The 26,763-nt window shown below is 41.3% G+C and overlaps 3 protein-coding genes across 10 annotated transcripts in view; 2 read left to right on the top strand and 1 right to left on the bottom strand.

The window, feature by feature from the left end:
- Positions 1 to 141: 141 nt before the first annotated feature.
- On the top strand, positions 142 to 10,786 carry LOC116424546 (uncharacterized). Of its 2 annotated transcripts, XM_031971084.2 has the most exons (6): positions 142 to 409; positions 552 to 786; positions 888 to 1,122; positions 1,190 to 9,754; positions 9,835 to 10,005; positions 10,090 to 10,780. In XM_031971084.2, the coding sequence occupies exons 1-6, from the start codon at positions 256 to 258 to the stop codon at positions 10,234 to 10,236; spliced, it is 9,507 nt and encodes a 3,168-aa protein (XP_031826944.2). In that variant the 5' UTR covers positions 142 to 255; the 3' UTR covers positions 10,237 to 10,780. The 2 variants fall into 2 exon arrangements, with proteins under 2 accessions (XP_031826944.2, XP_031826945.2); XM_031971085.2 differs by lacking the exon at positions 142 to 409 and having other exon boundaries at positions 648 to 713; positions 958 to 1,122; positions 10,090 to 10,786.
- A 19-nt stretch (positions 10,787 to 10,805) lies between these two features.
- On the bottom strand, positions 10,806 to 17,137 carry ppan (Brix domain-containing protein peter pan). 2 transcript variants are annotated; one of them, XM_031971112.2, is made up of 8 exons: positions 15,041 to 15,949; positions 13,309 to 14,754; positions 12,588 to 12,706; positions 12,202 to 12,482; positions 11,909 to 12,119; positions 11,496 to 11,822; positions 11,091 to 11,424; positions 10,806 to 11,017 (listed from the first exon to the last, which is right to left on the bottom strand). In XM_031971112.2, exons 3-8 carry the CDS (start codon positions 12,603 to 12,605, stop codon positions 10,929 to 10,931), a joined length of 1,260 nt encoding a protein of 419 aa, XP_031826972.1. In that variant the 5' UTR covers positions 12,606 to 12,706; positions 13,309 to 14,754; positions 15,041 to 15,949; the 3' UTR covers positions 10,806 to 10,928. The 2 variants fall into 2 exon arrangements, with proteins under 2 accessions (XP_031826972.1, XP_031826973.1); XM_031971113.2 differs by lacking the exons at positions 13,309 to 14,754; positions 15,041 to 15,949 and adding an exon at positions 17,000 to 17,137.
- Positions 17,138 to 17,383: 246 nt separating this feature from the next.
- Positions 17,384 to 26,763, top strand: part of LOC116424550 (uncharacterized) — a 114,264-nt gene continuing 104,884 nt past the window's right edge. For 3 of the 6 annotated variants that reach the window (XM_076367529.1, XM_076367533.1, XM_076367532.1), the window contains exons 1-2: positions 17,386 to 17,903; positions 18,211 to 18,458. The gene's annotated coding sequence lies outside the window, so the exon portion shown is untranslated. The other 3 variants (XR_004234488.2, XM_076367530.1, XM_076367531.1) reach the window with 3 other exon arrangements.

Genomic DNA, 26,763 nt, shown 5'->3' on the forward strand with positions numbered 1-26,763 from the left:
AATACGTACAAAAAGTATGAAGTACCTACTGTGTAGTACTGTTGCCATTCTTTCTTATATTTACCCATCTCATTCGTAGCAAATCTATGTTCGTAGCAACCAATCAAATGACAGAGAATTCAAATTCAAATGGAAGTTGGTTGGGACGCTTTTTTAAACGGCAGTTGAAATAACATGCGAGTCGTTATCGTCATGTAATATGAACGAGGGAAGTAAATGTTAAGATACTTTGTCAAAGTGATTAGTTAAGCGAATATGTCGGATAGTATAAAGGTCGCGATTAAAGTAAGACCTTTAATTAAACGTGAGAAAGACGAAAATCAGACTATTCAATGGGTGGTTCAAGGAAATTCTATTGTATCCACGGATACGGAAATAAAGAAACGTGGAGATGGAGGATTTTGCTTCGGTATTTATTAATTATTTATTAATGAATTATATTTATTAATTATCCGTAACTGTTCAACATTCGAGATATATGTATTAAATTTCGTTTCAATGGATTTCTTATTATATATATGTCCATGTTTTTGGTTGTTGTTTGTTCACAGATCATATTTTTGACATGAACGCATCGAATTCAGATGTATTTGATACTATAGTAAAACCTATTGTTGATGCCGCAGTAAATGGATTTAATGGAACCGTATTTGCTTATGGCCAGACAAGTTCTGGCAAAACATATACGATGATGGGTACATTAGAGGAACCAGGTATTATACCACTTGCTATTGAACACATGTTTGATGCCATCACAAATACAAATGGACGAGAATTTTTATTAAGGTTGGCATAAAGTTTCATTAACAACAGAACTATTGTGTCATTGATATTATATTTAATAGGATAAAATTAAGATTAATTCTTGCACCACTATTATCTTTTAGAATATCATATTTAGAGATTTATAAGGAGAAAGTTAATGATTTATTAAATAGAGGTGGTATTGATTTGAAGTTAAAAGAAGATAACACTGGACAGATAATTTTACAATGCAAAGAAGAGATTACAAACTCTCCAGAAAATATGATGTCTATAATGAAGAAGGGTGATAAGAATAGAAGAACAGGAACTACTAACATGAATGAGCGGAGTAGTAGGAGTCATACTATATTTAGAATTGTAAGTAGATATTAAATATTAATATTCTGCATATGGTATTTCAGTGTTTATATGTTTATCTATGTAGACTATTGAAAGTAGAGAAGCTGGAGGAGATTCGGATGGTGCAATTCAAGTGTCACAATTAAATTTAGTGGATCTTGCCGGTTCTGAAAGAGCACGGCAAACAGGAGCAACTGGTGAAAGATTTAAAGAAGGCCTACATATTAATTTATCTCTTTCCACACTGGGTTTAGTAATTATGCAATTGAGCGAACTGCAAGATGGACAAAAGTATGTAAATTTCCGTGACAGTAAATTAACAAGACTACTTCAAAATTCTTTAGGTGGCAATGCTATGACAGCTATAATTTGCGCCGTGACACCCGCCGCTTTAGATGAAACCCAATGTACATTGTCATTCGCATCTCGGGCGAAAAGTGTAAAGAATAAACCGCAAGTGAACGAAGTGATGTCTGATGCAGCGCTTTTGAAACGTTATGCGAAACAATTGTCGAAACTCCAGGCAGAATTACATAAAATAAAAACCGAAAATCGGGTCGCTGAAGTTGAGGAAATGGAATCTAAGTTGCAGGAAAAAGAACGTATTAACCAGTTACTGGAAGAACGTATAGAGTTACTAAAAACTCGAATCGTTTCTGGAGATGCACCAAGCGATGATTCCTTCAAGTCCAAGTCTAAGAGAAGACAGACATGGGGTGGCCCCGGAATGTTTAATAAACAGTTACCTGTTTTCCAACCGGCACCAGGTTTACCAGTTATAAAAGAAACATCCAGCGTTAAGTCACATAGAAAGAGTATTATTCAATCTGTTGATCTAATGAACCAAACTTTTCAAACAGCTTTTACTGATTTTGAGTTAGAATTATTTGAGAGCGAACGTGACCGGGTAAACGGAGACAGCGACAGCGAAGATGAACCGTATATCACAAAACGCCGACATCGTGTTACATTCAAGGATGATGTATGCAGCATTAAATCTAACAACAGTATAACACCAGAGAAAATTAATACAACGCCACCGAGGAGCAATACAGCAACTCAAACGATGAGCTATCAAGCATCCCCTTCCACGCCAAAACATGTTTTACGACGATGTATAACAGATTTGACAAAAGAATTCGTAGAGCTTCGTGAGTTCACAACTCTGGAAAAACAGTTATTATGTGAACAAATTCACTGTCATGCGGATGAAGACGAGAGAATAAAGAAATTGGAAGAAATGGAACAAGAGAAACCAGCTTCAGAATGTTACATGGTGGAATACACTCCAGAAGTGAGAGAACGACTTAAAATTCTGAATCTTGCAGAGGAGAACAATGTTAAACGTATAATCAGTGCATTGTGCGGTAAACTTAAGGAAATTGAAGAACAAAATATCTTGGAAAAAGATGCAAATCAAAAAGTGGGAAAACAGTTTTCAGAGTTGAAAAAACAAATTCAAAATATCACTTCTGAAAGAGACGAATTTGAATATATGAGTCGCGAATTACGTACAGAACTTAAGAAAAAAACAACAGAGTTGGAATTAAAGAATATGTCCGAGGAAAGTATAAGAGAAGAGGAAATAAAGAAAATCTTGGAATTGGAGAAGAAACTTAAGAGTGTTATGTCAGAGAAAAAAGGCGTGGAAGAGTTGAACGCCGATTCAACGAAAAGAATTACAGAATTACAGAAAGAGGTTGACAATATCATATCCGAAAGAAAAGAGTTCGAGCATATTCGTCGTGAACTGTACACGGAATTAAACAAGAAATCTTTAGAAGTAGAAGAATTACAGAAACAAACCAAAGAAATTACAGCTGAAAAAGCCAAGTTGGAACAGACTACTGTAGATTTAAGGGTTGAATTAAATCAGATGATCTCGGATAAAGAATCAAAAGTTATTCTGGAACAAGTTACACAAAAACAAACGACAGAAGAAGCTTGCGAGTTACAAAAACAAATTGAAAATCTGACTTTAGAAAAGACTGAACTTGAACGCGTTAACGCTGACTTAAAGATTCAATTAGAATCAAGTTTGGAATCAAAAAGTATAGCGGAGCAAATTGCAGCACAAGAATCTGTAAAGAAGAATTTGGAGTTAGAAGAACAAGTTAGGAATCTTATTACCGAGAAACAGGAACTTAAAAATTGCAACGTTGAGTTAAATAAGAAGATTGCTGAATTTGAGTCTGCTATAAAATTGAAGGAAACCATGCATGAAGAAGCAATTCAAAAAGTTTCTGTACTGCAAAGGGAAATTGAAAACCTAGCAACAGAGAAAAATGAATTGAAACAGGTAGTACAATTAGAACAGATTGAATGTCAAAAGGAGATGATGATTGAGAAGATATCCGAATTAACAAAACAAGTTGAAGATATACAGAATCAGAAAAATGAACTCGAACGTGTTAATACTGATTTGCGGGCTGAATTAGATCAAAAGACTTCCGAATTTGAAGCGAGAATAACGCTAGAACAAGTTGAGCACCAAAAGGGACTGCAGAAAGTGTCTGACCTAGAAAATCAGGTGAAGGATATGATAGTCACAAAAACTGAATTGGAAGAAACTGTAAGTTTGCAGCAAATCGAAAATCAGAAGGCGACGAAGAAGATTTCTGAATTGGAGAAACAAATTGAATGTATAACAATTGAGAAAAGTGAATGCGAGCGTACTAATATTGAATTACATGCTGAATTGAACCAGATATCTTCAGAATTAGAAACAAAAGCATCAGAACTAACTGAGTACAAAAAATCGATGGAAAAGATTGCCGAACTTGAAGATGATATTAAAAGGATCACGTCTGAGAAGAATCAGCTTTTACATCATAATTCTGAATTGCAAGCAGAATTGGTTCAGAAATCTTCAGAAATAAATGCGAAAACAACAACGGAACATATTCAAATTGAGCAGATGCAAGAGAAGGTTTCAGAGTTAGAGAAACAAATTGACAAATCAGTAACTGAGAAAAGTGAATTGGAGCGTATTATTGCTGAATTGCGTTCTGAGTTAACAGCTACAGTAACATTAAAGCAGACTGAAACTCAAAACGCGATAGAGCAAATTGCAGAACTGAAAAAACAGATGGAAAGTATGGTTTCTGAGAAGGTTGCAATTGAAAATGAACTGCGTATGGAATTGGATAAAAGAACATCTGAAGTGGAAGCCAAAGCTGAACAAGCAGAAATTATGAAAGCAAAAGAAACAATACTAGAACTGGAAAACAAAGTTGAAAGTTTTATGTTGAAACAAAATGAACTACATTGTATTATTACTGAGTTGAACGAAAAGAATTCTAAATTAGAATCATTGGTTAATACGGATCAAGCTTCGAAACAGAACTCTGCCGAAAGGATCTGCGAATTAGAAAAGCAGATTAATGAACTGAATAAGAAGGCTACAGTGTTCGAAACAAAAAATAATGGTGATTGTATCAATGAGGATGGTAGTCTTGGGAATTCTATAAAAGACTTGCATCATACAACGAATACTGAAATTGCGAATCAAAGCCTGAAAGACCTGCAGAATACAACAAACACTGAAATTGCGAATCAAAGCCTGAAAGACCAGCTGGACAATCAGTCTTCTACTTCTTGGTATAGATTTAATGACAGCACTGCAGACGTGTCGGCTTTAATGCTGACTATGGAGGCAGATAAGAGTCAACTAGAAGAGAATCTTTACTTAAAAACTCAGGAATTGGAAGAGATAAAATACGACGTTCAAAGTCTTAAACAGGACATAGAGACTTTACAAAAGACTATTTATCTGTTGACAAATGAGAATATGGAGATGGCTACTAAATTAACTACTGAACAAGAGAATGCAGCGCGGGCGGAGCTTAATCTTCAAAGGACAATCGATGAACTTTACACTCGCATCTCTGAAGTTACCAACGAGAAAATTACTTTAGAGAGCAACTTGGCAGCTTTGAATGATCAATTGGAATTGTTACGTTCGAAATCGGTAGAGGTCAGTAACGAGGAAGAATTGTTTGCATCTTATAGAGATAAAATTGACAAGTTGACGGCTGAAAACATTGAGTTATCATCTTCTGTTGCGGACAAGGAGAAGGAACTGGAGAGCATCAAGGAAAGTAAGTCGCTCCTGTATGACCATGAATGCATGTTTAAGGAAAAGATAGCTGTCCTCATGGAGAGAAACGAATGTCTGCAATCGGAGAACGACGAACTCTCCACCGATTTAATAGATAAGATTGAAGAAAACGATTCGTTGAAGGAACAGTGCGAAATGCTGAAAAAGATGACAGAACAGTCCTTGGCAACGAATGAAAGTTCTCCCGGAGATAGTGCAGAAGATTTGAGATCCGAGAACAACATGCTGAGGGCAGAGATTCTAGAATTGAAGAGCAAAGTGACCACGTTGTCAGAAGAGAACACAAAATTCTCGAATGATCTGTTGCAAACCATGGAAGACCTTGATAATTCTCGCAACGAAAAGTCGCTTCACGAGACTTCACGTTCTTCGATAGTGCTCAATGATGGGACCGAGATTGCTGACAACGACACGCAGGATATTGTACACGAGGGGAATCAAGAAGCTGTGGCAAGCAAAATTACAATGTTGCAAGAGAAGATCGACCACTTAACTCGTTTAAATAAAAAGTTGAGCGACCTGAAATTAACGTCGTGCAGTCAATGCGCTCATTTGAAGAACTTGAACGACAGTCGGAGAGCTCTGAAGTTCGAGGCCAAGGCGTTGAATCAAAAGTTGGAAGATCTGCAGAGGAAGTTCGATCGCAAGTGCGAGGACATCGAGGTCTTGAAGAACAAAGCTAATCAGGAATTAAATTTAAGCGGACGCGATATGTCCGTGAGTGTAAGTTTCGTGGACGATATGAATGTGAGCTTCATCGAGGAGAGAATTCAAAATTTGAACGATGAACTGCAGACGTTGAAAGCGGACCACGATAAGTTGACCGTCATGTACGAGGACAAGTGCACCGAGCTTGGACAGCTTCAGAGCAACATGATTCTAGATGTGTCGGGTATTAATTCCTCGCCGAAGAACCGTTCTGATAAGAAGGGCTACAGATTAGAGCAAGTTCAGAATTGTATTGATCGGCTGAAAAGCGATATAGATGATCTGAAGAAGAATAGCACTAATTTCACCGCAATGCTGAATCAGTTCAGAGTCGAGAAGACAAGTTTATTGGAGAAAGTTAATAGTTTGAAGATGACGAACGAAGAGCTGGAACAGAAAATATCTGCGAATGAGAATATCGCAGCAGAGAAGGTACAAGTTCTAGAGAATGAGTTGGCTAATATGAGTAAGGAAATCGAGGATTTCTCTAAACGGGAAAAAGTATTTGAAAACCAGAGGCTGACCTTAGAGGTAGAATTAGAAGGTCTCAGAGTTGAACAGGAGAATAAGAATGTGTTAATTAATCAACTGAACGAACGTGTTTCTTCCTTGAGAAGTGATTTGGATTTAGTTACAGGTCAGAAGCAGGAGTTGCTCGCATTAAATTCCATGGCCAGCAATTATAAGGAGGAATCGGATGCATTGAAGAAGCAATGCGAGGAATTGGAAAATGAGAGGGCACATAGTAAGGAGTTAGTGCAGGAATTGGAGGCACGTGTGGAAAATCTTCAAACAAAACTGACACAACAAGAATGTTTGTGCGAAGAGCTCCAAGGGAAAGGTTGCCACATGGAAGAACTCTTTCAGAAAAGTGAAGAGGAGAAGAGTGTGTTACTACAGAAATTACAAGCGACTGAAGCTGAATTAAACGAATTAACGAATAACTTAGAAACGAGACATAAAAGTGAACTCTATTCAATGTCCACGCAATACGAGCATCGCATTAAGGAATCTGAGGACAATCTGCAAAAGCTTAACGATACGCTGAACAAATATGTTGATGAGAATCTGAATTTGAAGCAAGAGGTTACTAGATTAAGGAACATGGAGGAAAAGTACAATGAAGTAATGAATGGCAACGAACGCGTATCCTGTAAAGAGCAAGATCTAACGAGAGACGTAGAGAAACTTTACAAAGAGTTAGATGATATCAAATTATGTATAACGCAGGAATTGAAATCGCTTAAATGTAGCATAAAACCTACTGATCTTTACAGCAAATCTGTGAACGAGATTTTCATAATCCTGCTGCAAACGCTTGTCTCGAAGGAGCAAGAGATGATCAAAACTTTGAGAGAAACTTTCGAGAGGGAGAAACAGGTGTTGGAAGATGAAATTGAGCAATGCGTGGACACGGAGAAGCGGGCAACAACATGGGCGAGGGAATTGGAAGCTGAGATTGAGAAATTGCAGGTGGAACTGACGGAACGAGAACGCTGTCAAAAGGAATATGAAAACAGGATTTCTGAACTGAACCATCTCTTCAGAGAGAGCACTCACGATAACGAAACTCTTAAGAAGAATATGAAGACACTGGAAATGGACTTGCACAATTTACAAACAGAACTCGATACACGGTGCAAGATTGACAGCAAACAAGAGGGAGTAATCTTTGTAGCTCAGAAGAGAGAAAAAGAAGCGCAGGAGATATTTAAGAACAAGGAATTGGAATTCCAGTCAAAATTAACATCTGAGAGGGAGATGTACGAGAAAAGAATAAACGACCTTGTACACAATGTAGAGACCTTTAAAACAAAGAACATCGAGATGAACAGTGTCATAGAGGGGCTCGATGCCAATGAGAAACAATTGAAGAATATCATAGAGGCGAATGCAGCTGAGATAAAAAAGAACAATCAGTACATAGAGAGAATGAATGCAGAATTTGAGCAACTTACGGATGCCTACAATGAAATGAGTCAGCAAGTGGATAAAAAGACTGCTCACATAGAAGAGATTGCAATGATTTTAAAGAACAAGTGCGACATGGTGTCCGAATACAAAACAAAGCTTGAAACCATTATGCCTGAGTACGAAATGTTGAAGGAACACATCAATGATAAAAAGGCAGTCATTGAACGCTACAAGGAGGAGATCGAGACGTTGAAGAAAGACAGGGAGGAGCAACTGGACATCATCAAAGACAAGTTGAAGTCGGAGGAAATAAAAAATACCGGATTAACTAAGCAGTTGAATGAATTGAACAACAAAAATGTTGCCTTGATAGACGAACTGAACGAGTTGAAGGAAAGCTACGAACTGCTTCAACAAGATAACGCTAAGTTGGATCGGAAACTCAGGAACAGCACTAGCAAGATCAAAGCAGAGGCAGAAATAGAAGAGCTGAAGGAGGCGAACAAGCGGTTGCAAGGTAATTTGGAAGGTGCGTGCAACCGTGTAGCGGAACTCCAGGAGATCAAGAACCAGACTCTAACAGAGCTAACCGACGCCAAAGCTATGTATAATCTGTTACTGCAGGAGAACACCGAAATGAAGAAAACGTTGTCAACCTATGAAACCAAATACAACGCTTCGAGCTCGTTGATACACGAAAGTAAGCTGGACGAGCTTCTATTGGAGAAAAATACGGTCGCGTTAGAGCTGGAGTACAAGAAATTGATGTTGACTCAAAAGGAGAAGGAGATCAAAGAATATTCGAGCCAGGTGCAGCAGCTGCAAGAAAAGAACAAGGAACTGGACGACGAACTGGAGGAGTACGCGTCGATAATCCAAGAGCGAAACATTGAAATTTCAGAGCTGGAAGGCAAATTGCACTCCCGTTTAACGGAGAACGCTCGCATCAGCGAATTAGAAGAGAAACTGAAGAATCTCACCGAGGAGAACGAGAAGTTCCGCGACCAGATCGATGCCCTTAAAATGAGACTGCAAATGGACACCGAGCAGACGGAGGACACTAAATTCCGACAGAACGAGAACGTTATTCGTATACTGAAGAAAGAGAATTTCGACTTGCAGTCGAAACTGAACGCTTTCAGGAAACAGACAGAAATGAAACAGAACAATGCCGATACCAGTGGGATCAATGAAGTGTCGATGAATCAATCAAGGGATTTCAGCAAAAAGGTACCAAATAATTTAGAGGGTGCTTGGAACCGTGTTACCGAACTCCAAGGTGAAAAGTATGAGATTATGAAAGAGCTGGCGGATTCGAGGCGGCAGTGTGACAATTTGTCGAAGGAAAATCTTGAAGTTAAGAAGGTATTGCAGGTGTACAAATGCAAGCTGAACGAGCCGAATCTGTCGAGGGAAGGTGAAAAACTGGACGACGTGTTGCAAGAGTTATTGCTTAGTCAGAAGGATAAAGAGCTTAAAGAGTGTGTCAACAAGATACGAGATTTAGCAACTAAGAATAAAGATCTGGATATCGAATTGGGGAAATATGCAGCGACCGTTCACGAGCGAGACGTGGAAATTTCGAAATTAAAGGAGACGTTGAAGCTGTTGAGGGAGGAGAATAACAAGTTCAAAAGCGAGATTGCAGAACTTCAGATTCAATCGAGAAGCAATGTACAGAATGAAAGTGTAAAAAGGCAGTTGCAGAGCGAGACGTCTGACAAGCATATCAGCGAATACGAGGACAAGTGTCAGCAGTTGAACAAGAAGATCCACGAGTTGGAATTGCAGCTGGTGTCGAAAAATGGGAAAATTGCAACGTTAGAAATTCAGATTCAAAGCGAGAGTTTTCCGTATCAGAGAAAGTGCAAGGAGTTGGAGGAACACTTGCTTGGTTTTCGGAATAAGGTACGTGTGTAAACAAAAGTGTAAATAAATGTATATAATCTTGTAATATTGAGAAGGTAATTATACGATTTTTGTCACAGAATAAACAGTTGAACTTGGAAATAATGAAACTTCAAAGGACCGTGAACGATGTCAACGCGTGGGAATGCGATATTTGTAGACGTTGGCGTGTTAATAGGAAAGATCAGGGTTGTCAGACGATACCTAGCAATTTTGTACGTTTCTGTGGCAGTAACAGCGGCGTTGTCGAGGTTAGTTGAAGCTATAATACTCCTACTGTTCTAATTTCTTTTTGAATTTGTGATATATACGTTTCTTATGTTTTATTTACACAGGATAACGTGAGAATACAAAAACTGGAGAAACAGAACGCACTGCTGAAAGATCTGTGCCGTTCCCGAGCTCGGCGCATTAAGGAACTGGAGACAGAGATAAATAGATTCAAAGAATTAGAGAGAACGCAAGAATCCGTTGCTCGTTGACCATTTAAACCACCGTTAAAGAGATATTCTAGTAATTCATTATATTCGATTACATTATATCATTTTAAAACTAGGACGATGGAAACCGTTCCATTTCCATGCGACAGTATTTTTAAAAGAACATAAGATGTTTATATGTATATACGCTACAACGTGCAATTAACTGGCACTTTAAACAGAACCGGGAAACTAGTTTACTACGTGGTTAGGCTTAGGACTTTATGCATATATAAAATAGATGGATCTGCACAACATACTAAAGTAAGAACTTCATTAAAGTTTTTATTTTATTTTTTGTCGAGTTAAATGTTGAAAAAGGTGGAGAGAGGACACCCCTTAATTTTCATACATAAATGAATCTATGAAAACTTATATTTGCATAAATTTCTGTAGCCTAATTTGTACCATACGTTCATGTATTTATTCTAAATAATGTAAATAATCAGTATACATATATCGGACATTTGTAAGTAATTCAATATTAGTACTGTGATTCATAATAAGGATTTTACTTGAGAACTATTGACTTAATTATATGGTTAATAAATAATAAATAAAAATTATATACTTTTTATAATCATATAAAATTATTTTTATTAAAAAATATTTTATTCGGAATATTACTATGAAATGTACAAGATTATTTTATGTATTTCATATCACCTTTACGATTTATTATCTTATTCAAATGTTCACGTTTGACTTAGTTTTAGTTTTTTTGTTTTGTATTTAGGTGTAAATTTTTTGGGTCTTTTTTCGCCAACTTTTCTTTCAAAAAGATCTGTATTAAAAAATATACTAATTAGAACTCCTTAGTAAATCCTATTAATTGAAAATTAAAAGGTTGCAAATACCTTTGTCGGGTTCTTCTCCTACTTCATCACGGTAATATTGTGCATCATCATCTTCTTCCACAACATTCTCTGCGACCGATTCTTTCGCAATTTTTTGTAATAATATTTCGCTTTCTTTCTTTTTCTGTATCCCCTTCAGAGATTTTTCTTTATGTTCCTCTTTCTCTATTTCCTTCCGTTTTTTATTTCGTTCCTGTATCTTCTTTCTTTTTTCCTTCAATTTTTTCCTCTCTTCTCGTTTTTTCTTTATTTGTAATTTTTCTTCTTCTGATTTATGAACATATTCATGGAAAAGTACTTCGCCATCCAGAAGTCCATCTTCAATTTTTATTAACTAAAACGATTTTTACCATAGATACTAACTACTAATCAATGTTTAATCTTGAACAGAGAAAGATCACTAACCTCTAATGTTAATCTAGGTCCTAATTCAGATAATCTAATTGCACTTTTACTACTTGCATAATTACCACGTGAAGATAATGTCTGTGGTAATGTGATCTCATTTGCAGGGTCATTTTCTGCTTCGCTTTCAGAGACAGTTTCTTTTGTTAAAAATTCAGAAAAATCACTACACTTTGATAAATTTGGTACTTTAGCTTGTACTATTTTCTTAACACCTTTTGATAAACCAACAGGCACAACTCTAATAGCATAATGCCTAAGATCAATCGTTTTTGATGTTTCATTATAATTTAAACACAAACACCTACGTATTGTATTTAAATTTACCTAAAATGAAGTGTTGAAAAATATGTTTTTATAATATTAAGTGCCATATATAATGCACCTACTTCATAGGTAATTTTGGTACTCACATTAGTTAGATTTATTGTAGGAAACATGTTTTGAAACATAGAAGCAATAAGCTTTAATTGCATACCTTCTCCACTGAAATTGTTTAATACTACAAGTGGAGAATGTTTAAATAATTCTTCGAATACCATTTGCTTTTTTAACATAGATACCACATCACGAGCTAAAGAGAAGCTATGTATTTTGAATGAAAGCGTAGGTCCTCTCGGCAATCTACAATGTACTTATCCTTTAAGCACTCAATTATTCTATATTGATACTCGATAGAAGTGTAAAATATTAATTGTACTCATACCTGCATAACTTAAAATACATTGATTGCTCTGTCCTCGTGAAAATACACATATGTGTAACATGGAGCACACTGGCAATAGATACAAAATCTTTAATTGTATTTCGTTTTCTTTCCTTTAATGTTAATGCTGTAAATGGTTCCATAATTTTACGGAAATCTTTAGTAAGTTCTGTGATATGCTCTCCAGGTAAACCACGATGAATAACAAACGAATGAGGTGCTTTCACTACATCTGGATTTTCTTCCAGATTAATTTGTTTATTTTTTTTTACACAACGACCCTACATAATGTTCACATTTAGAAGGAAGACAGTTTTTGGTACACTCATTTCATTTATGATTGTAACAAGTTTTGTAATTTATAGAAATATAAAGAAAATACAAACCTTTTTTCGACGCCCCATGGTTTTTGCGTTGATTTGAGGTTAAGTTTCCTATCACGTGTATTTACACAGTTAGACTACTGTGAAGTTGTCATCACGCGCGGCTAAGCATAATCAGATACCTTCAACACAATGAAAACCACTGTTATACTATTTTTCATAGTATAATTTAGCGAATTTCTTTAGTAATTACTTAATCGCCCGGAGAAATCAGTTTTATATATTTTTATATCTTCTCATCTGTATAAAATATCTTATTCAGATACTTTATTATCATTTATTTGTTAAATTTAATGCGTTGTGTGTAACAAATTCGATATTTCGCTATTACTACTATCTAAGAAAATTCGTTCACTTGAATAATTAAGACGCGAATGTAAAAAAGAATACAATGTACAGATAATATATTCACTGTTACTAATGTTCCCATGAGCAACTTCAAAACACATATTATCATAAATTCTTCTGTAAGCAATAAAGAATGTCTCACTATTCTCGCCCCGAAATAATTAACCCGTGTGTCGGCTAGGTAATTAATTCCACCACTATTAATGAGTATTATATGCAAAGTTTATACGTTTTTCCATCTCTCTCTTTAATTACATTCTCGAATCGTTTGAACCTCCCCTTTTCCAGACTACAGAGAACAATTTCCATTTGATATCTCAATGAGAAAACGAATTTTATAGATATTAATTAAACATTACGACATCCATTTACAAACATCATAACAGTCAACGTGTCAATTTGTTCCAGCGTGTTCGCCGACAAGGTGTTTAAGCCTGAACCCCGTGGAAGGCCGCGGCAAGAGATTGCAAAACCACACCACTTCCCTTCCCATTATGAATCCTGGAAACGACCACGGTTGTTCACCGCCTAGAAGGAAGGATTCATTGTTCGCAAGCGCGGGAACTTCGATGCGCGACTTGTTAAGCAAAGAAAAGTCTTCTCACGGTGCAAAGTTCACGGCCAGCGCGTCGATCTCTATCTACCTGGCCGTGTTCGGGGACCCCTTGAGACTCGTTACACGTTGAAATTACGTCGCCAATAACGAGCATGTAAAAGGTATACGAATAATCTCACTACCACCGCCGTGCTCTTTTCATCGTGTACGTTTGATATTTTCTTAGACCCTTCCAAACCGTTTCTATTATATTCCTTTGTTTCAGAAACATACGATTGAATCGAACGCTACTGGTTTACATACCATATCATTTATTCATAACTGTACCACTGTAGCATTAGGGGTCTATAGACTCACTGATACTGATATCCAGCAATGATAAGCTTACGTTTAAAGAAATCTCAATAGTTCATATACCAGTTGTGATTGTCTCAATACTACAAGATAAACCCATCATTGATTGCCATCATTCGGTAGGAAAATTCGCAGGACAATCCACTAAATCCATCCTAAAGCTTTCCAATATGTTACGTCTTAATATTCCATCGGTACACGACGCGCGAGTTCACCGTCTCTCGGCCCGTTCCGCATCCTTGATCCTGGGTACGCTTTAAGCAGCGAATAGTAGTGCTGCCGCGTCGCGTTTGGCCAATGTCCTCAACGACAATAACAAACCGCTCGCGCGATTAATCGATGTTGCATACGCAGTTACGTAGGACCGTTCAACGCGCGGCCAGTACCCTCCTCCTCCTCCTCCTCGGACAAGAAGATGCAGCCTCCATCGGGTGCCAGGCGACGAAGACAAATTCCACGCCGGTAGTTCCGGCTTCGTCCTCCGTGGCCGTTACGCTTTGAGCGCTGTGTGATTCGTTAATGGCGACGCGGATAATAGTCGCGGTACGGTGCACCGGCTGCGTCCTGAGGTAACGTCTGCCATATGCCGGTGCCGAGAAACCGGCCGTGATTTTTGCCGGCATCGTTTGCCCCGAGGAAATCGAAATGCAGAAAGGTGGCTAGGTCCGTTCGTTCTTCCGCTATCTAACGAACTCCGCCCCCACCAGTCCTGTGGTTATCGCGTGACGGGATCGGTTAGAATTATCGTCGGTTAATCTTGCTCTTAATTCATGGATCAATCGAGGAACCTGTGTCGTCGGATTTTTACCACCGAATTGTAACTTTATTTCGGTGTTCCAGTGGATTGTAGATAATCCAAGCTTACTTCAGTCTTCTGTGCGTTCCAGGTATTCTATCGCATCCATTGGAACGCTGCAACCAAGTGAATATGTTTGAATTCAATCGAATATTTGAATGTAATTCAACACGTTCGCTACTAGCGTCACATATTTGACGGTTGTAATCTTATATTTTATAATGGAAATGAGATGAATAGATATTGTTATTAGAAATGATAAACTACATTATATTTAGAAACTCAATGACTTGTTTCAGTTTGATTTAATATTTTGTTTAGATTGGATTGAAGAGAATATAATTGAGGGGACCGAAATAAGCGCTAGTAGCGAACGTGTGAAGATACACACTTGAAACTTACGTTCAGTTACAGTAACTTCTCTATAATAGAAGAAATAAATTCTGTAGAATCATGTTCATATTTAATTACGGTTTCCCGGGGCAGTCTACGAAGGCGGAGACACGTACAAGCTGGCATGGAGCTAGTAAAAAAATCTTTGAACTTTTCAAGATGCATTGTGCAAGTTTCTTTATTTCCCTACGGAATTCAACAACGGTTAGACGCGTGGAAACTCGGCTTTAAAGGCGCACCGTTGCACCTGTACCCACTGAATGCCCTCCGCCTGGCACTCCTACCTTACTGAGCCTGCCTGTAAAGTACCAATAATGCCTGGAAGCGGTGTGTAGTACCTACGTGTTTCGCACAGGCAACGGATGAATTTCGTTTGTCTCGAAAGACGAATGACCGACGGTATTTATTTAAATAAGCCGGTTTGATGAAGCAAAAGGAAAAAAAAGAACCAACGAAACTGGTTTCACACGCTTCGCCGATCGCGCGTATTCACCGGCGGACACCAGACGTTCCTTCGCACCCCGTTAATTCGAGGTTTTCCTTAATTTCACCGTCTCATCCTGAATAAAAACTCAATCTCGTCTCTGCCACGTGTGCATCCTCAATTGTCATCGAACATAAAAAACCGTTACACGCTGTCGTTGCAGCGAAGCTCGTTCAAGTATAAAACTTAGACTCTCACGACTCCAACAGCGTTGGGTCTACGGTGAAAAAAAGAGTATCGAATTCCATAAAAACTCAAACCTCAAAAATGTCAATGTTTAAAAAAAAAAAGCCAAGTTGCTGACTGGCGTAATTAAAGAAAGGAAACTGCCGTGCCAGTTGCGTGGAAATCTGAAGAATCTTTCATATTAAAAACATAAACAGTCGACTCGATTGACCTTTGTCAGTATCTTTTTGAAATATAATAACTAATGCGAGCGTTGGAATTATTCCTCTCTCTTGGAGCCGCTGGAGGTGCTCGAAGATCCGCTGGTTCCCGAGGACGTGCACGTGGAGCAACTGCAGCTCGAGCTCGAGTCGCTCGAGAGGTTTTGCACTCCTGTGCCTAGGTTAGCGAACTCGAATTTATTCGGCACGGAGGGTCTCAGCGTGCCCCCCGTCGAAGAGGAGGTCACGCTGCTGTCGCTGAGGTTCGTCCTCTTTACGCCGGGCGGCAGTTCCATCTCGCCGGGCTCGAAACTAATCGTTTTCACTCCGTTCATCTCGCAGACCATTTTCGCCGGCGAACTCGGGCGCAGGCAATCCTTCGAAATTCGAATCTTGTCGTGGTCGTTGTCGTTCGTTAAGAAATGCCCGGAGACCTCGTAATACTCTGGAGATCTGTCCTGCTCGTGACGGAGGTCCTTGAGAGTGTCAGGGACGAAATCGTCGACATTATTATTGTCGCTGTCGTTGAGGCAATCGCCTATGTCGGCGTTGCAATAGAGCAACGCGAATATCTTCTCGCGAGCTCTTCGAAACCTGGGGCTATTCGTGATCGACGGTGACCTGGAACGTTTGTTTTGTGAGGAATGGTAATCCTCTTCGCTTTCCGATGACACGATCATCGTCGCGTTGTCTAGTTCACGCGTGAAATTCTTATCGTATACCCTCTGCAGAAACACAGCTTCGTTTTAGCGATTAAGGGACGCAATGGCCGATTAAATTATCGTTGATTAAATATCGTTCAATATTTCTATCAATACCATCTATAGAGCATTTAGTTGATACTTTCTCATTTCTTAAACATATGTACATTTACTAGTATTTTATTCGTATCAAAAACTGTGGCTTTGAAGAAGATTTTAAAACAATATTTTTGCTATTAGGACGTGTTCGTTAATTAAAAAGCAATTAAGGTACTCGAGGGCTAATGAAATAGATATCTATGTATTTATCTCGCATATAAAACAATAAACAATCTAGCCTAGCAGATGAGTTATGCATGAAGAACAGCTCTTTTTCAAGAGCACTGTGTTTACTTACAGGATGTTTACGGAAACGTTGAAGTGTCACGTTACGGCCGACTGGTCTTATCCACGTACTGCAACGTGTTCTCAGGTTAAAAAAGTACGTATTCCCCGGGTAGCTCGTGGATTCGCATTCTATCCAGTCGCCGGTGTCCTGGAAATTGCCGAATTCGTGCTTGCTGATATTATTCGACGTCAACGATTCATGGTTACCGATACTTTCCGTAGAAACGAGCGGATTCCTGATGCGTTCGAAGGTGCTCGTTCTAGCCGCCGACATTCTTCTAGGATTAACGTTTTAGCACGTTTCACGCGCGATACAGTAATAAAACGAACGCGATTCATCTCGAGAAAAACCACGTTCAAATAGATCGAAGACAGATCGATGAAGCGCCACCCTACAGCTAACGAAGCAAGAGTCCTGGCGCGTGGCAGGGAAGCTAGGTACAAATCGTTGTTATCGACGCTGCACAAATTAGTTCGGTTAAACACTCATAAATCGAGGGTATACATTTAGCACTATGTCACGTGATACTCGGAACAGTTTCCTTCGTTAACCAGAAACTGAGAGGTCAAGATTCTTCCTGATAATTACTCTACTATTTTTCTTGTATCTCGTGTATCCAACATAATTCCGTTTGTTCGGTACGTCATCAAGATAATTAACGGTCAAGTTTCTGTGAGAAATAGTGTTACGAATTCGGGTGACGTGGCAAAGTGTTAGTCTACGATGCGTCTGCAATGGTCAGAAGGGTCGCGGCTAGGTAAATAAACAATTTAGAATTTCATACGTGAAATCAATAGCAAATACGGTGTCACCTGTAAGGTCACGGCATGTTCGCGCATATTCGGAAACACAAAGTCACACCTTTTGTAGTTTCCTGTTTACCATCCTGGGGAACAGAGGCTCGTGGGTAACGGTTAGTATACTTTTATCAGATGTAAAGTAGTTACATTATTAATTTGGACTGTGTTACCTTTTTATCTTGTATTAATTAGTAGCTCCGACAATGGTAAATAGGTATCCGAAATTTTGCTTTATAAATGTGTGAACGTCTAAACGTATAAACGGATGGCAATCTCCATTAATTGTTTAAACAAGTTACCATTTGATAAAGAACTGTATGACTCAAAGTATTATACGCTAAACGATACCGTTATACTCCCCAGTAAAAGGGCGTTTCCATGAATTTCTATTAATCGTTTATGATTTATCGATATTTTCAGATGAAACGAAAACGTGCGCGTGCGCCTGCGTAGTTTGGACGTCCGTTACAAGTTTGAAATTGACGCATTACAGTCCGTTGCCCGGGAGTGTCCTGTCGTGATGTGCAATGTTTTCGATTTGTTGAAAGTCTATATTGTTGGTGTACATTCGCCGTGATTAACATACCTCGTTAATTTGGATTGCAAATCCGGTGGCAGTGTGAAATGTAACCTACTGCGCGGAAGTTCAGCAGGCAGCAGTCGAACAGGTATGCCAGTGTACACGTGTGCGTAACAATTGTTTTGTACGATGTTTCCGTTTGATTGTATCAACAAAAGGCGAGCAAGATTCGGATCTTGCTGTGCTAGTTTGTGCCGAGGGCACGCGAAATCGAATCCAATTTGGCTTCGGTCGACCAACGCTGACTTAACCTATTAACCGGGGGGGGGGAGCAATCAACTAGTTGTTCTTATTCACCGTCACCTTTCAATGACTTTTCCGTTTCCTCACTTATTTATTCGGTAATTCTCGTGAAAAATCATCAGATTTATACAGATAGTCGAAAAATCACGTAACCAGTTTATCTCGTGCCCTTGGGCCCAAATGATTTGTCCCGGTCGTACCATAATCCACTCGGTTACCATTGGTAACGATTATTTAGACATCTTATATAAGGTGTACCGAATGTTACGTACTCGGAAACTTACACTAGCTTATAGTCATCGAAATAAAAGAACCCTCGCCTAGGATACAATTCTTAGGTAACAGTAACGAATGGTTTTGTTCCTCGAAAAGGCGCACACGTGTTCCGAACGGAACGCTTTTGAAAATAATTGCGATAATTCGTCGGTCCGTGGAAATTGCGGTAAAGCTGGTCTACCAGTCGTTGCCTCGCGAACCGATGTGTAACTAACGTGTCGGAAGTGATTATCGTAACGAGAATATTGTATAATATTACGCGCTAGCCGGCCGAGCAACGCACGCTATGTGCGCATGTGCATATTCGAAACGATTCAAATCGCGCGCGCGCGGGAATATCTCGCCGGTTACGCGCGCTTTATTCTCGAGCTGCGCGAACAAAATTAAATCGCGAAGGAAATATGCTGTATGAAATCATATATCGTAATATATTTATTTATTATATATACTTCATTATATACCACGTCTCATTATTTAGAACATTTTCCGTTTTATTTAATATTAGAACTAGAAATTTAATACACGAAATTTAACCACGAAAATCTTAAGCGTTTCCCAGTTTTTCTTTTGCAGCAAAGAAAAGCAGGGACAATTATTACTCATTTCGCGTTACAATGTTTGCATTACACTATTATCAACTAAGTTATCAACTTAGTTACTTGATTACTCAGTTAATCAACTTAGTTACTTGATTACTGAGTTAACAACTTAGTTACTTGATTAGTTTAGTACTTAGTTACTTAATTACTTAGTTAATCAACTTAGTACTACAGTATCAACTTAGCTCTCCTATGTCCACTATCGAGATAAAGTATCGCGACGAAACTAGAGTAAAGAAACGGAATTCGCAACGCCTGTATCGTTGATTAAGTAACTGTACGCAGCTGAATGCTGAACGTAGACGCTTTCGTTTCAAGCAAAATTACGTATTTCCTCGGTTCGCTCTCATCGCAGCTCTGATCGATTATCGCAGCTCCGCTATAAACGTACCTTAATGCGTTTTAAACCTCTCGCTCCTTCTTTCTCTCTCCGTCTGCCTCTCCGTCTCTCTTTGACCCGGTCAGACACGGAATAATCGTATAATACGAAAATTCGAAGTGTCCGCACGTAGGCCGAGCATAGATCCATGAAACGGGTCACGAGGACGGGTCAGCCACGAATAAAACCGCTCCTCGTAGCCGCTTCTGTTCTTTTTTCCTCTGTTCTCTCCTTTTTCCTCTTCTTTCCTACCTTTTTCCCGGAAGGAACGTCGGCCGAATGCGTAATGCCCGTTGCATCTCCGTGAATGTGCACGCTCGAACTCGCGAGGTGAATTACCTTGGAAAGCTCGTCGCATTTTTTTCCCCCGTATCCTCTTTCGCCGATCCGATCTTTGTCCGAGGCGCAGCTGGACTGTTTCTCGCGGTGCCAACCGCCCGGTCGTTATTTTCCGCCTTGACGAGATTGCATAACACTATGCAAAACAGAAGGACAAACAACGGATCCTGGAAAATTAGCGAATGACGACCGTTCGCTCGACCGGTCAACAATGGACGGCGAGCGGAATCGTCGTCGGTATCCAGCCGTTTCTTTCAATCCTTGCTTTTCTATATACTTCGCCGAAAATGCATTTAATCGCATCCAATGGAAGACTCCGTGAACGCAGTCTGCTCTATAATTGCATCGCGTAATCACGATTTACCATACAGAATTTCAATTTTTCATCAAACAATCCATGAGAACAGGAGATTCGCGATACTCGCGTACTATTTATTCACTAAAATAATTTGTTTCTAACGAGCACCTAAGCGTACTTCTTTTCCTCGGATAATAACAATTTCACGTATTCCTTTTGAAAGATTAAGTTTCCTTAAACACGTGCGACCAAGTACATCGGCTTACATCGGCGTTGAATGCTCCCAGCGGAAACGCTTGTTTCTCCTATAGATAAGGGGAGCAGCAAAGGAAACCTGATATTTTCATTGAAATTCGGTCCGCGATAGACGCTGGGCGATTCACGGCCAGTGCCGGACAATCGATACTTAGTTTCCCGGGGCTCGTCGCGAGACCGGGGGAAATTGGTGCACCACCTACGGCGCGCGAGTCTCTCGCCGGATTCCCGCGCAGATAATCTCCTCGCAGGTTTCCAAGGATGCCTGTAATTTACAAGGCTCTCCTCTCCTCCCCTTCTGTTTACCTCCGGCGCGTTTCATTGTACGCCGCTTCCGAGATCCTTTGTGCGCGGAGCCAGAACGAACGCGCCCCGGCTGGAAAAGCGTAACGGACGCGCGTGTCCCCGGCGTCGGCCGACGCGACGCGTTCGTTCCTCGGCCGGCGATCGTCTTTATTCGCCGGTAATAAGCGTCGAGAACCGATGATCCGTCGCCTCGTCACGGCGACAATGGCCGTAATTATCAGCCGCCGCGCGGCGAGCGAGAGAAAGAGGGAGAGGCGGCCGAACGAGAGCGGACAACGTAACGAGCACGATACAGAACAGAGATATCCTGATGAGACAACTTATTAAAGCGTTCAACGGATCGGCCAGACTCGGTAATTACCGGTGAGAAGCATTCTCAGGGTATCCTTCCGAGACTATCGGAATTAAGGAGCGCGCGTGAGGCAACCGCGTAACGCGATATTAATCCGATTAATTGAAGTCGTTGCGCGTCGGTGATACTAATCAATTTCGAAACGCGAGACCCGCCACGGGAAAGAGTACCGCGTACAGTTACCGGCATTAACATTCGGTTATCGCGATCGCTTCTATGATACGGGGTGGTTCTGATCTCCCCGCCCGGCTTCGACCGATTCCTTCCGAGATGAACGAGACTTTCGGAGACGAACGTTCGATTCTTAAATAGCGGGTTTTTCGTATTTATCAGTGGATCCAGGATAGACTCGTGGATGTTTGTTGCGCGGTTTGTTGTATTGTTCCTAGAAGAATCGATGTTCGTTTAGATCTTGGGAAGAGTTAACCGTTCGCCGAGCAATGCCGTACGAGCGGCAGTCTTAATTACTGGATCCAATGCTACAATGAAATTGCGAAACAATGCAGATCGTAGAGAAAAGAATCACCCCAACTTGGCCGCAAAACTTCCGGACACAGACGAACGGGGTACCATACAGATTCAGTGACATAGACTAACGTTGCCGTTCACGCTCATGCCAATTAATCCTGAAAATAAATGCTGCACGATAGCTAGTATCTAGGCAGAATTTCAAACGAAAAAAGGAGGCGCGAATTGGCGGAGACCCCTCGACTCTTCCGATCGCCGGAGAGGTTTCTCTGGTGCTAAACGAGTCGCGAGGTTCCGCCAAACGAGCCTGTCCCCCGAAACTTTCCTCCAGCAAAAGTTTCTCGGATTCACCGGCGAATTGGGCACACTTGCCGCGATCTCCTAGCAACAAGTCACGAGGAGTACTTCGCGCGCACTCCGGACGCCTGCAAGTCGGAGGAACAAGGGGAACGGCTCAAGAGAAAGGAGTCACAGAGGCGAGAGGGAAGACAAGGGACGGAGAAAGAAGTCCACCGGAATGTCTCGGGAAGACTTATATATACGTTGAAGCATGCACGCGTCGCTACGAGCGACGGGTCTGAGCCTTTTTCACGATTCGCTGGAGTGCAACGTGTCTTCTGCTATCTCGAAAGCCTCGAGCCCGTCGCTTGCAGCGATGCTCGCAGTGTGCAGCCGCTTGTAGAAACCCTTGAATTCGACTATTTACATACAAGATGATTCTCATTTGAAAACTACAAATTTCCCGCGAAGAAATTCCATCCCTCTGTTTTTCTGACGTTGGAGCCGAATCGCAACATATAGTGTCATCGAAAAAACTTCCTAATATCCGCGTGAGAACAAAATATAACCACCATAGGTTTAGTTCTTGTTCTCTAGTTTTAGCAGTTACCACTTGATTTGACACAGTAGAACTATAGAATGTGATATTAACCCTTTGAACTCTGTAGGCTCCAATATTGCACCAGATGTAATATTAAATATTTTAATAAATCTTAAAGAAGGAATGTTACAGCATTTCTCGTTTTCGCTAGGAATACTATAAAAATTAGTTGCAGTTGCTGATCAATTACAAAACAACCTGGAGAGCTAAGGGTTAGTGTTAATCTTTGTATAATGCCTCGATACGTGAAACATTGGAATAAAACAGCTTTGTTCCTCAATGTACTATTGCTCTTCGAATTAGTCTCGAAGAACATCGTCTTCGCCTCGTAAAGAAATGTTAAATATCTCTAGTAAGAAACATCCGAGTGCAAAGGGTTAAGTTTCGTCCGGAAAACGGTCGTTCGGCCGCACTGTGTTGCATTCAACGGGTTGCGTAGGCCTCGAGGATTTTCCGGCGAGATCCACCTCGAGGACTGCGGTGCTATTGCGGCGCGACAAAAACCTCGCTCTTCCTTTTTTCTTTGCGCCTAACCCAGCCACCGAGGAGAACGGGATCGCGGAACGAACGCTAATGGCGGCCAGACAGCGCAGCCGGCCACGGTGGGTGGATCTCGGCTTCGTAATTCGAGATTTTCTCGAATCCCCGATCGCGCCGGGAACTCCTTTATCTCGATCGGTACCTGGATCTCCACGGATACAGGAAATTTCGACGGTCCTTCCCAAGGATACCGGAGTCGGTTGCGCGACCGACTTCCCGCTGCGTGAGAATCGCTCGAGGATCCACGAGGTTTACGGATCCCAGTCTTGAAATCCAATTTATCCTTCGACAAGAAGACGGACAGAGGTTCATCGCGAACCCATCGGAAGCACGATTGAACGTCGACCATGATTGCGACGACGGAGTCCTCGGATCCTTCGGGAATCCCTGCGAAATGATTCTTACGCGTGCGATCGATAGGCGGAAAAAGGGAGGACGGGGGAGAAATTAATAACGGTATCCGTTTCTTTTGAATGGCAACTGTGTGTACGTCGGTGTTTAACATAATGTAAGATGCGTCTGGACGCATCCGGGTAACCTCCGCGAACCGACTGCATAGGAATGCGGTGTAGGCGAAGGATCTCGGACGCTGGGGATCGGATAGTGACCGAAAACGCTTGGACACGATACGCAACGAGGACCTCCTTGCGGACGAAGATGTATCACAATATGCAAAACCTTCAGCAGTTGGAGTTGAATTATACATCGATCGGTAAAACAATAGTACGAGTGGAATCTACGTACCGATCTCCTGCTGATTGAGCCATTCAATTCTTTTACGACTTTGTATGGCAAACATGACAATTTGCATGGAAATGTCGACGTTCCGTAAAGAGTTAATTGTCCGGCACCGTGACAGCTTCGATCAAAACATTAATTTCCTCGATTCTTCTCTTCCGGACCTCGCCGCGTCGACTTCTGAGCGACTCAATACATAAGACGAAATAATTACGATACTGTACGCCTCGAACGTCTCGGAACTTCAACGTCGAGGAACTTGATCGAGCCTCGCGAAGCTTGTCCGCGAGTCTCCGCTTCCTCGATCCTCCAGTATGTACTTACATACATTCAATTGGAAAGATGGCCCGATAGAGTCGTGATCGATCAAAGTTTGAAACGGGTCGCTGAAAATGCCCAGTCACTACGCGGCAATCTGTTGGCCGGCAATGTGCCGGGCGAAATGATGAAGACCGGTAAGCGAGTTCCGCGTGACTTACGGATATTCAGGGGCCGGGAACAGCTGGCTCGTTACAGCGCCCCGTACGAAACGAAAGGAATCTCGTCGAGTCCGACGGGAAACGGATTTCACGCGTGATCCGCGGACAATCGCGAACGTTCTCGCGTTTACTTCGCGGCTCGGAGATCGCGCGAGCGTTACTATTGTGGGCGAGTCTGCAAAGGTCACCGTCGAATCGAAGTTCACCTTCCTTACAAGGTCCTCCGATGCATTCAATACTTTCCGCCGTGTATATACTTGCACGTTGTCGCATTTTGCGCAACGGAACGCTTCAGCTCCAAGAACAATTGCAAACCGAAGACCATTCTTTTCAAGGGTAACGAGCTCGAACACTCGAGAATTAACCTGTTTCTTTGGAATATCGCGCGGTGGACGCGGCGAAGACTTCTAATACGTTTAATGAATATAAACGATAGCTTAATACTACACAGAAGATTTCGTAATTGTACTGTATCAAATCAAGCGGTGACTAATGCGTGTTACACCTAGAAATGAAAAGGCTTCGTGACTTTGTTGATAATGCTCCCCGTTTCCGAGAGAAGTGAGTTTGATATTTGTACAATAACAAAATACAAGTTATCCAGAGATTATAATTCAAAGGACAGCAAAGAAAAACAGAGGCAAAACAGAATTCCAAGCACGGCGATTCAAAACCTGCAGGCGTCCTTTCCTCGTCTTACGGTATCATGCAAACATGAAGCATTTTTCTCGAAAACAGAGGACTGTCGAAAGAGCCATCAGAGCTTTTCAATTCTACACGCGACATAGCTCTGCTCGAGTAAAGTGTTCACGGTAAAGCAGTCCCATCGATCACGGTTCCGGCGAAACTCATAGGACAAGCGATTATAGGCGACGATCGAACAATTACCAGGGTGAAAAGAAGAAAGAAAAGATTGAGAGTCGCCGGTCGTCGGAGGGTACCGGCTTACGGTGTAATACGTTATTGAAACGACGTCATGAAGAAGAGGACAGAAAAACGAAGACGGAAGGAGTGGAAAGAGGCGGCGGCGGTGGCGTCGGAGGAGGAGGTGGAGGACGAGGAGGAGAAGGTGGAGGAAGAGGAGGATGATGAGGACCATCGAAGTTGATGGCGGCGATGGTGGTGGTGTGGACCGTTAGTTGGCCCCAGCTCCACGGGAGCGTTGTCCGGGCATTCCGCGTTACTATTCTCCGTCTTCCTCTTTTTCCCCTCCCCGCCCCTCTGGCCGTTGCTCGCCGATTCTCTTTTTTTTCGAGCTCTGTCCCACTCTCACCCGTTCCTTCGGCCGTTCCACCGGCATTCTCGACGGCTACGCCATCGTCGTCCCTTCTACAGGCTGCCAACCAACCGCGCAGGATATCTGCTTCGCGCTATCCCCTTTGCATCCCCGTGCTAACGAACGTGAATCGAACGAAACGGCCTCGGACCCTCCCTCCCCTCCCGACGGACCTTCTCGATGGTTCTTTTAACCCGCGCCCGGTCGCATGGCGACTGGTAACCTCTTGACCGTCGAATTTCCCCGGTAAACAGTGCCATTCGGTTCGGGCATCGGTTTTGGTCCCATTTCATGAACGCAAAATCGTCACCGATTGTTAGTAAGAGAAGCTTTTACAAGGAAACGAGAGGATAGTTTCGAATTGAAGGAGATCGATATTGAAGTTCATGGAATCTATGGTATCGAGTATTTGTGCTTTGTTACGGTTAACGAAGATTACCGGAGAATATTCCACTTCGTCGAGAGTAAACGCAGGTGTGGAGTGAAAGTTAGGATTCTCTTCTCTTCGAATAAACCACGATAAAAATGATCGCGGCGAGCGCAGTCGCGGGGCGGCGGATTAACGTCGCGTGGAAACGTACCTTTAATCCGGTTCCCTCGGACAGAGTTTCGCGAACGTCCCCCGCTGACGTAGCCGGCCATCTTGGCCGTAAAGGCGTACGCTGGTGTTTATGAACATATTAAAGAAAACGCTGTCCGCGCGGAACGATTGAGTCGTTTAATATCGGGCCGAGATCATTCGTTGAAGTATACGTCTGCATCCTTGAAGAGGTGAAGTCATCGGTTATTTATATTAGGTCTAATAAGGAAGCAGGCGGTTCTCGGCTGATGTTCTTTCGAAATTATGTATTATTCAAACCGACCGGCGGCCATTAGATCGAAACCGACACGGTCGCCAACAAGGTCGCCGATAACGCTTGTCTTTCGTCGTTTCTTACAAAATTGCTCGTGCTCCCGTGGAAGTT

The sequence above is a fragment of the Nomia melanderi genome, chromosome 5, assembly GCF_051020985.1.
Source record: "Nomia melanderi isolate GNS246 chromosome 5, iyNomMela1, whole genome shotgun sequence".
Classification (NCBI taxonomy): Eukaryota; Metazoa; Arthropoda; class Insecta; order Hymenoptera; family Halictidae; genus Nomia; species Nomia melanderi.